This window comes from Kogia breviceps, chromosome 14 (assembly GCF_026419965.1).
Source record: "Kogia breviceps isolate mKogBre1 chromosome 14, mKogBre1 haplotype 1, whole genome shotgun sequence".
Classification (NCBI taxonomy): Eukaryota; Metazoa; Chordata; class Mammalia; order Artiodactyla; family Physeteridae; genus Kogia; species Kogia breviceps.
The window spans coordinates 1,879,338-1,894,759 of NC_081323.1; the positions used below are offsets into that span (position 1 = coordinate 1,879,338).

Sequence of the window (15,422 nt, forward strand, 5' to 3'; positions counted from 1 at the left end):
TGCATCTGACAAGGTTCATCAAGTCGTGTATGTGAAGTGGGTGAACTGTGTTGAATACAAGTTAAACCTCCACGAAGACGATTTTTAAAAAAACATTAAGTATTTCTTCTGGGCTTGCTATTCTGTTCCATTCGTTTTGCTCTCAAACGACCCCATTTAATTACTGTAGTTCACTGGTTCTCCGATGGGGCGATTTGGCCCCTGGGGAGGATTTGGCAATGACTGGAGGCAGCTTCGGGTGCAAGCGGGGGTGCCGGGGTGCTGCTGGCATCTAGGGGGTGGGGGCCAGGGGTGCTGCTGAACATCCCGCAGTGCACAGGGCGGCCCACGTCGGAGCATGATCGGGTCCCACATGCCAATAGTGGTGAGGTCGAGAAACTGGGGTGCTTTACCTGTACTCTGGATGTCTGAAACACCAGGTCCTCCCATCTTTGTGTGGTTCTAGGTTATTCTTGGCCCCTTGTATTTCTATTTAAAAATTTAAAGTCAGCTCTTAACCCTTGCATAGACAAGCAAAGAAAAAACATGCTGGGAGTTTTGCTGGGATTGTATTGAATCTATAGAAACCTTTGGGTAGAACTGACATCCTCACAACTTTAAGTCTCATGTTATGAGCAGGGCACATCCCTCTATTTTTAAAGATCTTCTTTAATTGTTCTCAGTAATATGTAAGGGTCTTGAAAATTTTTTGTTAGGTTTATAACTATAATTTTTAATGCTGTTGTAATTGGTATCTGGTTCAGATTTTATTTTCTAACTATTTATTCCTGGTCCGTAGAGGTGCAATTGCTTTTATATCCAGAGCCCTTGCTAACATCATTCATTAATTCCAGTTACTCATCTACAGATTATTTCGGATTTTCTACATTCACAATTATACAAGCTACACATAACGCTAGTTCTGGTTATTCCAATTTCTTTTTCTTGCCTGACCTCACTGGCTTGAAGCTCTGGCATGTAGTGTAAAAGTGTCCTTGTCCTATTTCTGATGTCAAGGAAGGCTTCGAGTATTCCGACTGTACACTGGGTGTTTGCTGTGGACACCATCTGTGAGATTAAGAATGGTCTCTTCTTTTCCTAATTTGTTGCATATTTTCATCCTGAATGAAGTTAAATTTAACAGTCACTATTCAGATGATCATGTGATGTTCATTCATTATTCTGTGTTGAATTACTTGGATTAACTTTTAAGTGTTAAACCAAATCTCGCATTCTTGGAACAGACGAATGTGGCCATTATATATCCCATGTAAGCATGGCTGAATTTGAGTGTGTTAATATTTTGCTTCGGCTTTTTTGCCATTTATTTATGAGTGGACTGGCATGTAATGACCCTTTCTCTCACTGTTCTTTCAAGGCTCGTGCTGGCTTTGGGCAAGTTTCTTGCTGGTTTCAACATGGTGCCCATTTGGTTGGGGAAGTGACCCCTTTTGTAAGATGAGTTTCAACTCCTTACAGCCTGGTTACAACTTACCAGTGGAGCTATCCTGGTGTGGGTATTGTTTTGTGATAAAAATTTGAATTAAAATTTTGTTCATAATAATAAAACAGTTCAGATTTTCCTTTCATGTTAGTTTTGGTAAATTTTATATTCTAGGATGTTATCCATTTCATGTATATTTTCAAATATATTGGTACAGATTGTACATAATGCCCACAAATGACCTTTCTAATGTTTGTGCGATTGGTCATGATGTCCTCTTTCCATTCCAGACAGAGATTATTTGCAGGCTTTTTTTCTTACTAAGTCTGCAGTTTAGTAAAGAACCAATTTTTGTCTTTGTTGATTCTATTATTTTCTGTTTCATTATTTTCTCCTTTGTGTTGAAACACAAAGTGTTTCATTTCCTGTTCTTTTTGTAATTTCTTGAGATGAATGTTAACATCACTGATTTTCTGCCTTCTTTATCTTCTAATATACGTATTTAAGGCTACACATTTCTATCTGGTGTGACTTCAGCGACATCCAGCTAATTTTATTACTCAATTCAGAATATACTCTCATTTCCATGTGATTTCTTTTCTACCCGAGGGTTAATAAGAAGGCACTTAGGGCTTCCCTGGTGGCACAGTGGTTGAGAGTCCGCCTGCTGATGCAGGGGACACGGGTTCGTGCCCCGGTCCGGGAAGATCCCACGTGCCGCGGAGCGGCTGGGCCCGTGAGCCGTGGCCGCTGAGCCTGCGCGTCCGGAGCCTGTGCTCCGCAACGGGAGAGGCCACAACAGTGAGAGGCCCAAGTACCACACACAAAAAAAAAAAAAAAAAAAAAGAAAGAAGGCACTTACTTAACTTCCAAATCTATGGGGATTTTTCAGTTATTTTCTTTGTTATTTATTTCTAGCTTAACTGCTCTGAGGTAAGAACACAAACTATGTTTGATTCTAAACTTTTGAAGCATGTTGAACTTTGCTTGAAGGCTCAGCCTATGGCTCAATTTGGTAAATGTTCTGAGTATATTTGAAAAGAATCTGTATTTAGCAGCAGTCGGTTTCTGTGTTTTATATACATCTCACTAAGGTCAGACTTCTTAATTCTGTGCTCCTAATCTTCTATTTCCTTACTGATATTTTGTCTGCTTGTTCTATTATTTACTCAGAGATAGTTGTTAAAATTTACCATTGATTGTATACTTATTTATTTCTTTTAGTTCTATCAATTTTTGCTCAAATATTTTGAAGTCATATTACAAGTGCATACAAATTTGATTCTTATAGTAACAGAGCCCTCACCAACTTTCTTTTGATTAGTATTTGCATGGTATTTCCCTCGCTATGCTTTTACTTTCAACTTTCTCTATCCTTATACTTTTTTTTCAACATCTTTATTGGAATATAATTGCTTTACAATGGTGTGTCAGTTTCTGCTTTATAACAGTGAATCAGCTGTACGTGTACATATATCCCCATATCTCCTCCCTCTTGTGCCTCCCTCCCTCCCACCCCTCTAGGTGGTCACAAAGCACCGAGCTGATCTCCCTGTGCTATGCGGCTGCTTCCCACTAGCTACCGGTTTTACATTTGGTAGCGTATATATGTCAGTGCTGCTCTCTCACTTTGTCCCAGCTTACCCTTCCCCCTCCCCATGTCCTCAAGTAGGTCTGCGTCTTTATTCCCATCCTGCCCCTAGGCTCTTCATGACCATTTTTTTTTTTAGATTCCATATATATGTTAGCATATGGTATTTTTTTTATCCTTATACTTTTTAGATGTATCTTTTGTAAGCTGCATATAGTTGGATTTTTAAAAATATAATCTGTCAATTTGTTTTCTTTTAATTATGAGTGAATCTATTTTCAGTTATTATAATTAATAATATATTTGTAAATCTACCATCTTACTCAAAGACAAATATCTATTCTATCATTTCACTTTTCTTTCCTTGCATTTTTTTGGGTTGATAAGTTTTATTATTCTATTTTCCATCTATTATGTTAGAACTTAATCCTATGACTCTTTTTTATTGTTTAAGAAGCATGTTTATTTGAGAATTCACATTGATTACCGAGGAAAATGACAAATTATGTTATTTAAGGGTCTTTTAAAAAATACTGCCTAAATATGAAGACTAAAAAGGGTGACAATATTTAAACAAGAAATACATCTAGAATGGAGGGAGAATTTAGCTGTCCCCTGCCCAGTGCTGTGTTACAAATACTAAATTATCCAGCTACAGCATAAGATCTTCATATATAGTAGTGTTACAATTATATGAAAATTCCAAGAGAAATAAATATCTGTCATTATAATAGATACATTTTAATCAATTTCGTGCTAGTTTAGACACGATGTAGACTTTAGGTAACTTCTGAAGTTCAGATTTACTTTTGGACCTAGACTATGGTCGGTCGTGGTCAGTGTTTCATGTGCACCTTAAAGTAACATATCCGTCACTATGGCTCTTAATGATGTGTCTCATCCAAGTATCACATTAGTTTGATATTTCCATCGTCTTCCAGGAGAACACAATCATCCTAGATCCCTTTGACTCCATTTATCCCTTCTCAAAATCTATGCCATTCTTGTCATGAATTTGAGTCATCTTCTTTACATCCCACAAAACACTACCCTGTAATTATACACTGGTATTTTCCCATCTACTTAACCTTCTCATTCTTGGTTTTCTACTTCAAATCATCTTATTTTTGCCTGAAGAACACAACTTGTGGCAGATTCTTTCAGTTTTTATTTGTTTAAAAATGTCTTTATTCACCTTTACTCCGTGAAGGACGTTTTACTGAATAAGAGAATTCTATTTTCTTTAGCACTTTAAAAATATCGTTCCATTGTCTTCTAACCTCCATAGTTCCTGTTGAGAAGTCAGTTTTACATCTAATTATTCCTCTTTCAAAGAAACTCTGTCTTTTCTATTTGCTTCCGAGATTTTCTCCTTGACTTTTGTTTTCAACTATTTTACCTTAAAATGCCTATTGTGGACTGTGTCCTCCCAAAATTCTTTTGTTGAAACCCTATCTCCCAATGGGATGATATTAGGAGGTGAGGCCTTTGGGGGGTGATTAGGATTAGGGGAGGTCATGAGGATGGAGTTTCCATAACAGGATTAGTGTCCTTACAGGAGTTGTGAGTGAGCTGGCCTCCTATCTTTGCTCTCTGCCATGCGAGGATGTAAGTCTGAAGGTAGCAATCTGGAAGAGGGCCCTCATGGGAACTTGACTCTGTGCCACTCTGATACAGACCTCCAAGCCTCCAGGAGAGTGAGAAATGAATTTCTATTGTTTGTAAGCCCTCCAGTCCATGGTATTTTGTTATAGCCTATTGAATGGAATAAGAAAGTGCCTAAGTGCAGTTTTCTTTATATTTATCCTGTTTAGAGTTCATAGGGCTTTTTGAATCTATGCCTGGATGTCTGTTGCCAGTTTTGGAATATTTTCTGCCAATATTTTTTCATATTATTACTTTTGCTCCATTTTATCTCTCCGCCTCATATTCCAAACATACTCATGTTAGAACTTCTTACCATTTTCCCAATATCTCTTACTCTTTCCTTTGTGTTTTCTCTCTGGATGTCTCTTTACACTTTGGCCTGAATATTTCTTCTGATTTTTTTGCTTCATTAATCTTCTCTTCAACTGTGTCTAATATGTAGATATATCTGTCCATTGAGCTCTTAATTTTGTTTGTTATATTTTTCAGTCCTAAACTGCCCAATTAATTCTTTTTAAATCTTCCAATCCTCTGTCAAAATCTTGCATTTAATGTGCTTAAAGACAGTGAGCATAATTATGATAAAATCTATGTCTGATAACTCTATTACCTGGAGCCCTGTGGGTCTTTGATGATTTTTATTTATCTTGTTTTGTCTCTCCAGTCATTTTCAGTTGAGTGCTAGGCATTGTATATAAAAGGAGATATAATTTGAGGTCTGGTATGATACTTTCCACTGGAGAAGATTTACATTTGCTTCTGGCAGGTGACAAAGGACACCAGCAATCTGACGTCACCTTAACCCATTTACACAGAGTGACATTATTCAAAGGTTGGCACTGGTCTCTGTAAGGGCACATCAACTGAGTGACCCAGTGTCCCACACAGACCCTCCTCCCTGTCCCCCCGGCACCACCCTGGTGAGGGCCCAGTGGCCCTGATGAGCACATGACTCAGAGGGCTGGAACCATGCCAATGACAGCAATAAGAGCAACAATTTTTTGCCTCTTTGGGGACAGGGCTCTCATAGAGCCTGCACCCTGCCTGACCTCACATAATCTCACATAATCCTCTCGACAACCCTTGGATAGGATGTAGGTTAACACTGCTGTCCCATTTTCGAGAGCAGTAAACCTCAGAGAGGTCGTATGCTTGTCCTAGAACATCAGCCAGTAAGCTGGAGAAGCCTTGATTCAAACTGACAATCCAGGTCAGCCAGGCTCCGTTATGATGCCGGGCTCAGCTGTCCCTAGAAAGTCGTTTTTTCATTCCTTTCCAGAACATCAGTTCTCCCATGCAGCAAAGAGGTTGCAGTCACATGATTCTGTTTCCCCACCTGTAAAGTGGGGACAGTGACAGCGCCCACTTCTGGAGATGTTGTGAGGATAAATGTGGACACACTTAGAGCAGGGTCTAGGGTGGGGTCCTAGAAAGTCAAGGCAGGGCTCTTCGGATTTGAAGAAGGAGGAAGCAGGGAGCCATCAGCAATGAAGGCGACATGAAATAGGGAAACAGGGAAGGATTGGGTCAGGTGGGCTGCAGAGACTCTGCCCACCACCTACAGGGTCATGTTTCATGTGTTCAGGGGGTAACCCCACAAAGTCACCCTCAAGGATGCTCTGAGCCTGGGATGTGGAATCTGCAGATCAGGTGCTTCTTGGGCCTGCCTGCTGGGGGGTTGGAGGTTCACGTGTCCTGAGGACTAACTGCAGTCACCCTTTTTGGAGGATCAGGGGATTAACTGCACCAGAAATTGCTTCATTAACATGCCTGACAAAAGGTGTCATTCTTTTTCTTTTTCTTTTTTTTTTTTTTTTTTGCCGTACGCGGGCCTCTCACTGTTGTGGCCTCTCCTGTTGCGGAGCACAGGCTCCGGACGCGCAGGCTCAGCAGCCGTGGCTCATGGGCCCGGCCACTCCGCGGCATGTGGGATCTTCCCAGACCGGGGCACGAGCCTGTGTCCCCTGCATCAGCAGGCGGACTCTCAACCACTGCGCCACCAGGGAAGCCCTCTTTCTACTTTTTTAAAGATTTTTTTTCGATGTGGACCATCCTCAAAGTCTTTACTGAATTTGTTACAGTATTGTTTCTGTTTTATGTCTTAGTCTCTTGGCCGCGAGGTGTGTGGGATCCTAGCTCCCCAACCAGGGATCAAACCCACACCTCCTGCATTGAAAGGCAAAGTCTCAACCACTGGACCACCAGGGAAGTCCCTATATTTTTAATTAGTACCTTTTATCTGAGGCCATCCACGGGCATTGGGGAGCCCTACTCCTTGCCCACAAGGTGCAGTTTTTGCATCACAGTCAGGGATGTAAGCCTTCCCACTGCTGCCCCTGGCCTGGCTGCTGACAGGGAGGGGCCCCTGCGTGGGCCACGCTGCTCTCTCACCAGGGTGTGGCTTGTCACGGTCGTTCGGGAAGGAATGGAAAACCACATCCATCTGTCTCGGGGTTTTCAACATCCCCTAGGTGAGGCTCACGATCTGGGGGGCGCCCGTTAGAAGCGTGTTTCAACACCTGGTTCACCACACCCACGAGGGCACTCAGGACGTCCTTCCCGACGGGGTCAGCTCACCACCGAGATAAGGCTATCCACCGAATCACCACTTTCCCTTTTCTCACCAAAACCACCTCTATGTTGTTTAACAAGACACAATGAAACAGCCCGTTTTGCAAAGTGGGTTCCTTGGGACACCTGCCTTGTAAGATGGCCCATTAAGAAGGTTCCTTGGTCAAACAGGTTTGGGGAAACTTGCAGACTGTCTCCCACTGAGGTTCACCGAGCCCTTTAGTTCTGTGAGGTTCTGGGAAAATCTGTAGAAAGGGAGCCGGTCAACTTGGTCTAACCCTCTACTACCCTCGAACCCTTTTCCGAGGAGATACCCACAAATGCTGTCCCCAACGGCCTGTCCTGCTTTAACTGGTGTGTTTCCTTTGCTGGTGAACCACACACACATCATAACACTGATGACCCCGAGGCCCCCTGTGGACTGTAAGGGCGTCTCCCTCCCCATGGGTCCACCCTTCACGTAGGTGGACGTGTGCAGCTGGACCCGTCATGCAGGTCAGCTGGGCAGCAACTTCCCTGCTGACCGGGGAGCCCTCACGCCAGAGGCCAACGCAGCTGCCGAAACACGGGACGGGCAGAGGTCAGCAGACCTGGCCCCCCTCAGACACAGGAAACCTAATGTGGGGATTTCTGGGGGCTGAGGGGTCTGGTCCTGGAGTCGTGGGGCCTATGGGGCTGAGACGCCTTTCAGGACCAGGGGATGTGAATTCACCCCTCCTGTCCGGTCAACAGGGCCATGCAGCTGAGTCAGAGGTGAAGCTGGAGGGAGGGCTGTGGAGGCCGGTGACAGTGGCTGGTGTGTGTCTATGTGAAGGGTGCCATCCCTCCCCCTCCCTCTCCCCCACCCCCTCCTTCCCCCCTCTCCATTTCCCTCTCTCTGAATCAGTCTCACACCAGCTACTCTGGCCACCTCGCAAGGCCAGCCACGTGGCCTCTGTCTTACTTCTTGTCCCTCCAGGCCTTGGGAGACTCCGGGGCTGGTGGGCTACAAGCCTCGGGCAGGAGAGGTGCCCGGTGAGAAGCAGAGCTGTGGGTCCCTTGTCTGAAAAAGGGTGCTGACAGCTGTGCACTACACCCAGCGGGGGTGGAGCCTGTGGGCAGCCCTGCCTGGGAAGGTGGGAGGTCAGGGGTCCCCCTCCCGGCCCACGCCGACCACTCAAGTGTCAGCCTCTGCAGAGGTTCTGCTCTGTGACCTGAAGGAGGAAGGACCCCTACCCAGCCCCCCGCCCCGCATGCAGTCACACCTTACCTTGTGTCCGGAGTGCGTGGGTGAGGTCTGGGTCACCAGCAGCCGTACCGCGGCGTCCCAGCGCTCGGCCGTCTGGCGGTCCCACGCGGTCACGGTGAAGGCCACCTGCTCGGAGGGGATCTGTAGCTCCCGGGTGGCGAAGACCGTCCCGTCAGCCCCGACTTTGAAGTCCACGCTGTCGGTCTCATAGTGTGTCCCCTTGGTCCCCAGGCAGCTGCTGAACTTGACTGCAAGAGGAGGGGGAGAAGGTCAGGGCGCTGGAGACCAGCCTGGCGGGCAGGCGCCCGCTCGAAGCTTATTTCCAGAAGCGGGTCCTTGGTCTCTAATGAGCTTCGAGAAAGTGGTGATTTGACTGACTTTGCGACCTTCAGGTACTGGGTTTTATCTCTACCCCCTAGGGAATTAGCTGAGGCCTTAGAAAAAGGAACATCGACCAAAAGCAACGGATGCATGTTCATTTCTCTCTGAAACACAGCTGTTCTCTTTTCGGCAAACGCGTCTCCCCGTCATCATCAACTTTGGGTTCACCCTGAGTCTGAGCCGTGCCGGGGGAGGAGCTTCTTTATCCTCAGCCAATTCCCTGGTGACCCTGGGGCAGCCGAGAGCTTTCTCGGTGACTTGGAAGCAGGCGTGGAGGGCGGATGGTCTACTGACGCTGCGGGGCAGGCACGTTGCTGTGTTTCTCGAACAGTAATTAGGCACTGACTCGTCAGCCCCGCCCAACGACTCCATCACCTGGACCGTTTGTAAACCCCCTGCGGGAAAAGACATCTCAGAAGCCACGCACGCATTCGCCGGGATCACGTAAGTGCCTTTTTCATATGTGTGCTTTTGCAGCTGCCACCTAATGTCGTGGGAAATTATGAGGCACCAACAGCCAGTGTCACATTCTGCTGAGAAAAACGATGGATAAAGTTACCTAGTATTTATAAAAGTGTGGGTATCTCAGCAATTATGGTGGGAGGATTGGTTTTTTTAAGCAATTTCACTGTCAGGAAATGACAACTTACATGATTTAATTACTATTTATTCTAGAAGCTAAAAGAAGCTCCTCACTGTTAGACTTGATAAGTGTTTGTCCCCACGTTTACCTCTTATTGTTGGCTGCCTTGAAATAACAAATGACAGAATGTTCCCTCGTTTCGGCTCCTTCACTTCAGACTCTCCCCAGTCCCCAGCAATCCCCACGTGTGGGTTGAATACAGAAATGTTTTTAAATGTGAGGAAATCAGACATTTCCGTGTGTGTACAGACTCCAGAGCTCACAGACGGGGGTCCTCGGGTGGACGGGGGCACCCAAGGTGAGGCGCGGGCCGGGGCTCCAGGGAAATATCCCCCCCAGTGAGGGAATAATCACATTCTTCCTCAAGTGCCAGGAAAATTCCAAACTGCCTTTGTAAGCCTGTCCTCCCCATCGGTAAACAAATTAAAATCAGCAAAAGACCGAGTGGATCAATCATTTCTGATGTCACTGACAAAGATGAAAATGACAGTTCTATGATTGCCGGGAGATTAGCCCAAAGTACATGAACGAGCCCTTTGTTCTCTGAAAGAAAATTTCTAATAACATGAATGGGATTGGACAGTAGTGGGAGGGTTTGAGTTTCTTCAGGATGAAGTGATGGTGTAGTTGTATTTTTAAACAAATAGGCACAGAGCTTTGGTGGCATTTGAGGGAAGCGTGGATACTGCTGTCAGAGAAAAAAATCACCCTCATAGGAGCTGCCCCAACAGGAAGGTCGGGGTACCGTCCACAGGAGCCTGGGACCCTGCAGGGCACAGACGTCCTCAGTGAACGGGAGCCCTCAGGACATTAAAGGTGGCACCACCAGACGTGACCTATGATGATACAGCTGGGCCTGTCCTCGTGGGAGCCCTTAACATCTTTCCAGCCTGGGTCTCACTCGGGCCCTCCACGCGAGGAGGCGTGGGGGCTTTGGGGGCAACATGGAACCCGGCCTCCAGCTTCAGTGTAACTGAAGCTTGGCTGATCGGCTCAAGCCAACAGGTTGGTTTCGCCATCATGTCTGAGACTCCGAGCCCTCGTCAGTGAGGAAGCAGGAGCTGGAAGGTGCCTGCGGGGAGATGGGGGCCATTCCGTGTGCCCGCGGTGCTGGGGTGCCAGCTTTCCAGAAGGAAGGGAATTCGGAACAGTGCCTTCCTGTGCACGGATGGGCTGTGTCTCTCTTTCGAAGGGAAAGATCAGGAAGGTTTGTTCTTCTGAGACACCAGGGGCGTTCATGGCACTTTAGCTCTGAATAAGTGAACTCCCGTTTGAAACCCTGAGGAACGTGGGTTTAAATTTCTCAACATGCAAACACTGCTCAGAAGGTTACAAACACGACGTCTTGCCATAAAAATGGGAAGCGACACGGGAGGGAGGAGATATGGGGATATATGTACACATGTAGCTGATTTACTTTGTTGTACAACAGAAACTAACTAACACACCATTGAAAAGCAATTATACTCCAATAAACATGTTAAAAAAAAAAAAAAGGGGGAAGCGAGCACTTGAGGGGCAGACTCTCCAGAGACACGTCTGAGGTCGCAGGTGTGCGGCCACGCCCACACCCGCAGGCCCCTTCGGGATGGGGCTGGGACGCCAGGTGTGTGGCGACCAGCAGTGGCCTCTCTGAGCACAGGCCTCCGGAAGCAGCAGCAAAGGATGAACGGGGCCAGCGCAGTGTAGAGGCTGGATGAACCCAACTTGTCTTGCGCTCCGGCCGGTACCCACGTTACCCACCTGAGGGGACAGGGAGCGTAGGACTGGGCCAAGGTCACACAAGGTCGTTCATCCCACAAACATTTATGGGCCCCCCGGTGCCTGGCTCCGGGTGGGAGGTGACTGGGAAATGGCAGCGCAGACAGTGGAATCGCACAGGCTTGTACGGGGTCAGCAAGAGGGGCCGGGCAGGGGAGCCCTGCGGGATGTGTGAGGTTGGCCAGCACTTGGCATTCTGACCCTTGCTCAACTGGGGGCTGGCTCCCCGCCCCAGCCCAGGACCGGCCCCCAGCTCCCGCCTCTCCCTTCGGACAGGACGGATTCCATTTGCAAGCCCTGTTCATTCTGAGAAGCCGTCCAGAGGAGAACGCATACCCGCCCGCGTCTGCCCTGCTCCTGAAATGTGACTCGACGCTGAAAAGGCCCAGCGTTTAGAGCAGCAACAGCACCGTCGACGGCTATCCGAGAAGCACACGTGAGCGACCAACGCCCAGGAAAGCGTCCAGCAGGACACGGTGGGAAGGCCTGAGCACCAGGAAATTCAACTATGTGCAGGATTCCGCCGTCCAGGCGGCCTCCCCTCCCTCACCCCTCGCCAGGAAATCGGGAAAGCAGCGCCGAGGCTGATGGGCGGTCTGGGCCGGCTGTCCTCGGGCTGGGACGCTGCCGTCCACGTGAAGGGCAGGGGCGCACCTGGCTGCCCGTCTGTCGTCGAGATGCGTTTTCCTCTGTGCTGCGTAAATGTTAGTCTCTGTCTGTCATCCTCCCCTGCCCCAGGGCTGCCCCCGGATTCTGCCCCTGGTGGAACCCCTTGCCCTGGGGTGCAGGCAGCTGCACACGCAGAGCTCCCGGGGCACCAACATCCATCCATCCATTCGTGCTGATTTATGGACACAACCGTCAGCAAAAAGCACAGTGACCGCCAGAAGGACCTCAGAGTGGGGGTGGGTTGTCACAATGCGGAGGTGGCTCCCGGGGGCTGGCGGGGGGCAGGGGGCTCTGCGTGGAGGAAGGAGGCCGGTTCTGAGAGAGCCTGACCCAGGCGTGCGGCGGGAGCGCTTCCCGAGGATGAGGTCCTGGTGCTTCCGCTGAGCACCGAGGGATGCAAGAGCAGAGCCTGGGCCGGGGAGAGCGTTCCAGGCCACACGGCAGCACGTGCAAAGGTCCTGAGCAGGGGGAGTGCGGGCCGTCAAGGGCTCAGAGCCAGGGTGACGGGAGCCGGGCTGCTGGGGCAAACAAGAGGCACACAAGCGCACAGGAAGGTCCTCAGCCCGTGGGATGAGCTGCAGACTCCAAGAGCCGGGCAGGGCCAGGGGCTCCCCGCCAGGAGGGAAGGGCCTCCGTGTCCCTCCAGGGCTTCCTAGGAGGGTCCAGCAGCCTGTGGGGCTGAGGAGGTGTCCTGAGCGGATGTGACGGCCTCTCTTCGGGGCCCACGCTAAGAGAGGGTCATAGCCTTTTCCAGCCATAAAAACACCCGGTGAACTGAGTTAGGGGTCCACCGCTGTGACTTCAGAAGTACGTCCTCCAAATCTAGCTACAGCGGATCACAGGACTCCTGCACACACTCCTGCCAAGCAGATACGTCTGCTTGGGAGACAGAAATTCAAGAGCCATGAAAAGAAGGAGAAGAGGAAGAAAAAGAGAGCAAGGAATCCAGGGAGGGCTCCTCCACTAGGTGATTCATCTACCCACCCAGCAACGAGGCATCACCAGGGAGACGGTGCAGGGAGATCCTGCGGGCAAGGGGGAGAGGAGACAAGTCCAGCAGTGCCGGCAAAACCTCAGGACACTGTAGCCCCCCACAGCTGGTCCTGGGGCCCCCGACGGAGCCTCTCGTGGGTCATCCGCTGGGCGCGGCTGTGTCCCTGTGGGTGTCCCCCTTTATCCCCCAAGGGTGCTGTCTGCTGACTGTGGGGCCTCCTGGTGGCCCTCACCACGGCCCTTGCCCATCCGGGAGGGCTGGTGCTGCGGCCAGCGTAGACAGATGCAGCAGGGTGGCGGCCGGGGGCTGGAGAGTGACTGCTCATGGGCACGCGGTCTCCTTTGGGGTGACGAGGAGTTTTGGAACCAGAGGGAGCTGACGGCTGCTCAGCGCGTGAACGTACTAAGCGCCACTGCATTGTTGTTCACTTGAACTGGTGAAACTCACGTACGTGAATTTGTACCCTGAAGCAGTTTCCAGGGCCTCCCTGAGTCCCTGACTCCTGGCTGCCGGAAGGACAGGGCGAAGGGCGGCCTCAGCCTCCTGCCGCTCAAGACCCCCAGCCCCCCAGGCCCCACGTGCCCAGAGCTTCACAAAACCTCCCTGGAAACAGCCGTGATCCGTGACCCCAGCTCCCCTCCCCACGGCCTCTCCCCTCCCAGCCCAAGTGCCGGCCAAAGAGACGGGGAAATGCTGACGTCGGAGGAGAGGAGGGGAGAGAGCTCTGGGGCCCGGGAGGGAGATGAAGGCTTCACGAAGCGGGGCTCTGAGCTGCCATCCTGGAAGCTGCCCGCGTGGCTTCACGTGCCGCGTGTCTGTGTGCTGGGTACCGCACCGCGCGGGGACCCGCGAGAGCTTCACCGGGTCTCCAGCGCCTCCTAGGAGTGTCACAAACCTCTAGGATGTCGGGACTGGAAGGCGCCCCAGGGATCATCTCCTCCAGCCCCTCCTTTTATCGACGACCAGACTGAACGTGCTGAGAGAAGGTGACACCGCAGAGAGTGTCCCCGCGATACGCAGGTCCAGAGTTGTTACGGACACCAGCGCTCTCCGTCGGGGCCCTGGGCACCCTGAGTATCTAGTTTCCCGATGCCTAAAATGCAAAGCGTGCGGCAAGGCCGTTTTTCTTAGAATTTTGTGCATCCCTCACGCTCGCAGCTGGCGTGCACACCTCACAGGTGAAAACTCCGCATTCCACGTGCTAGAATCTGCGGCACGGGGTCCTGGCTCCAACCAGTTCTGAAATCCGAAGATCATGCCGATTCGCCACTCTGCCTGTGTAGCACCATAGTTAGGCCCTCGGCTAAACAGCAGAGACCCGCCTCTTTCCTTTTTCCAGGACGGTGCAAAGCCCTTTCCTAGAAATTTTTCTCTCCCCCGCGCCCATCTCTCTGGCTGGCAGCAGACAGGCGCGGCCATCCTTATCCATAGCGTCTGCGGAGAACGCGCGGCACCCGCGAAAGGAAGCCCGGCGGCCCCCCCACCAAGAGGGTTTACATGTAACCCTCCACCCTCATCATTTTTAATTGCTCGCTCCGCTAGAAGAGCGAGGTGACGTCACGCTGTGAACAGGCGTGAGTGACACCAGGGTCTGCCTCCGCATTGGCGGCAGCCTGCTGACATTTACGGGGGCGGGGCCTGTGCCTCCCCGAGTCTGGCATCTGGGGAAGTGCACCGTGGTGCTGAAAGTACCCCCCTTTGCTTTTTAAATTATTTTTCTTGTTAGTTGCGCTGAGAAAGATCAGATGAGCCAGAGGTGAGCTTGTAGCTGGCACTGTGCTGAGGAGTAAATACGTTCACCCGGCAGAGTCAGCCTCCCTCCCTCCCTCCTTCCTGCGTCTCCACGCTCCGGGCACAGGCCAGGCGCTGGGCAGCCAGGGGAGAGCAGGGCAGCCCCAGGGGCAGCACATGCTTCAGGTAAAGGTCAGGGCTTGAGAGGAGGCCTTGGGCACGGCCCCGGTGGGGCTTGCTGTGTGCAACGTGCCCCCAGGGATGCCTCTTCCCCCACTGATTCTCCAAAACAGGACTTGTCCCTGGGGGGGGGGGGACCAAGCACGCGACGCGCCCCCCTCCCTGCCCGACAGTAGCTAAAGCCGCGGGGAGAACGGTCAAGTGGCCACCGAGAGCCCCACTCGGAGCTCAGCCTTTCGCTGCACGGTATCCTCAAATTTACCCTCACAGCCCACCTCCAGGGAGGAGACCACCTTTATCCTCCTCTGCTCTACTGATGGGCAACCAGGCGGAGAGGGGGCGTCCCTGGCCTCCAGTCTCCCAACCAGAAAGTGATGGAGGCAGAGCTTGAACGCAGTGGCCCCAAAGACCAGGCCCTCCCGGTGCAGCTGGGAGGACTCGTGGGCTGTTCTCACCCCACCCGCCTGCCCAAGCTCACTTGCACCCTGACTCTCCCATAGCTCATCCCCTCCCTGTGGGCCAAATGCTCCAAGCGCTCAGCCTCAGTGCACTGTTTCCCGCGCCTGAAAGGCTCTGCAACGCCCTTTACCACGCAGGCTGCCT

The 15,422-nt window shown here is 50.6% G+C and overlaps 1 protein-coding gene across 1 annotated transcript in view; it reads right to left on the reverse strand.

Annotated features, from left to right (window-relative positions):
* CDH4 (cadherin 4) overlaps positions 1-15,422 on the reverse strand; it is a 560,279-nt gene that overhangs the window by 153,185 nt on the left and 391,672 nt on the right. The window contains exon 3 of the mRNA XM_059036614.2: positions 8,482-8,708. Coding sequence (XP_058892597.1) covers positions 8,482-8,708 — 227 coding nt within the window. The remainder of the gene's footprint in view (positions 1-8,481; positions 8,709-15,422) is intronic.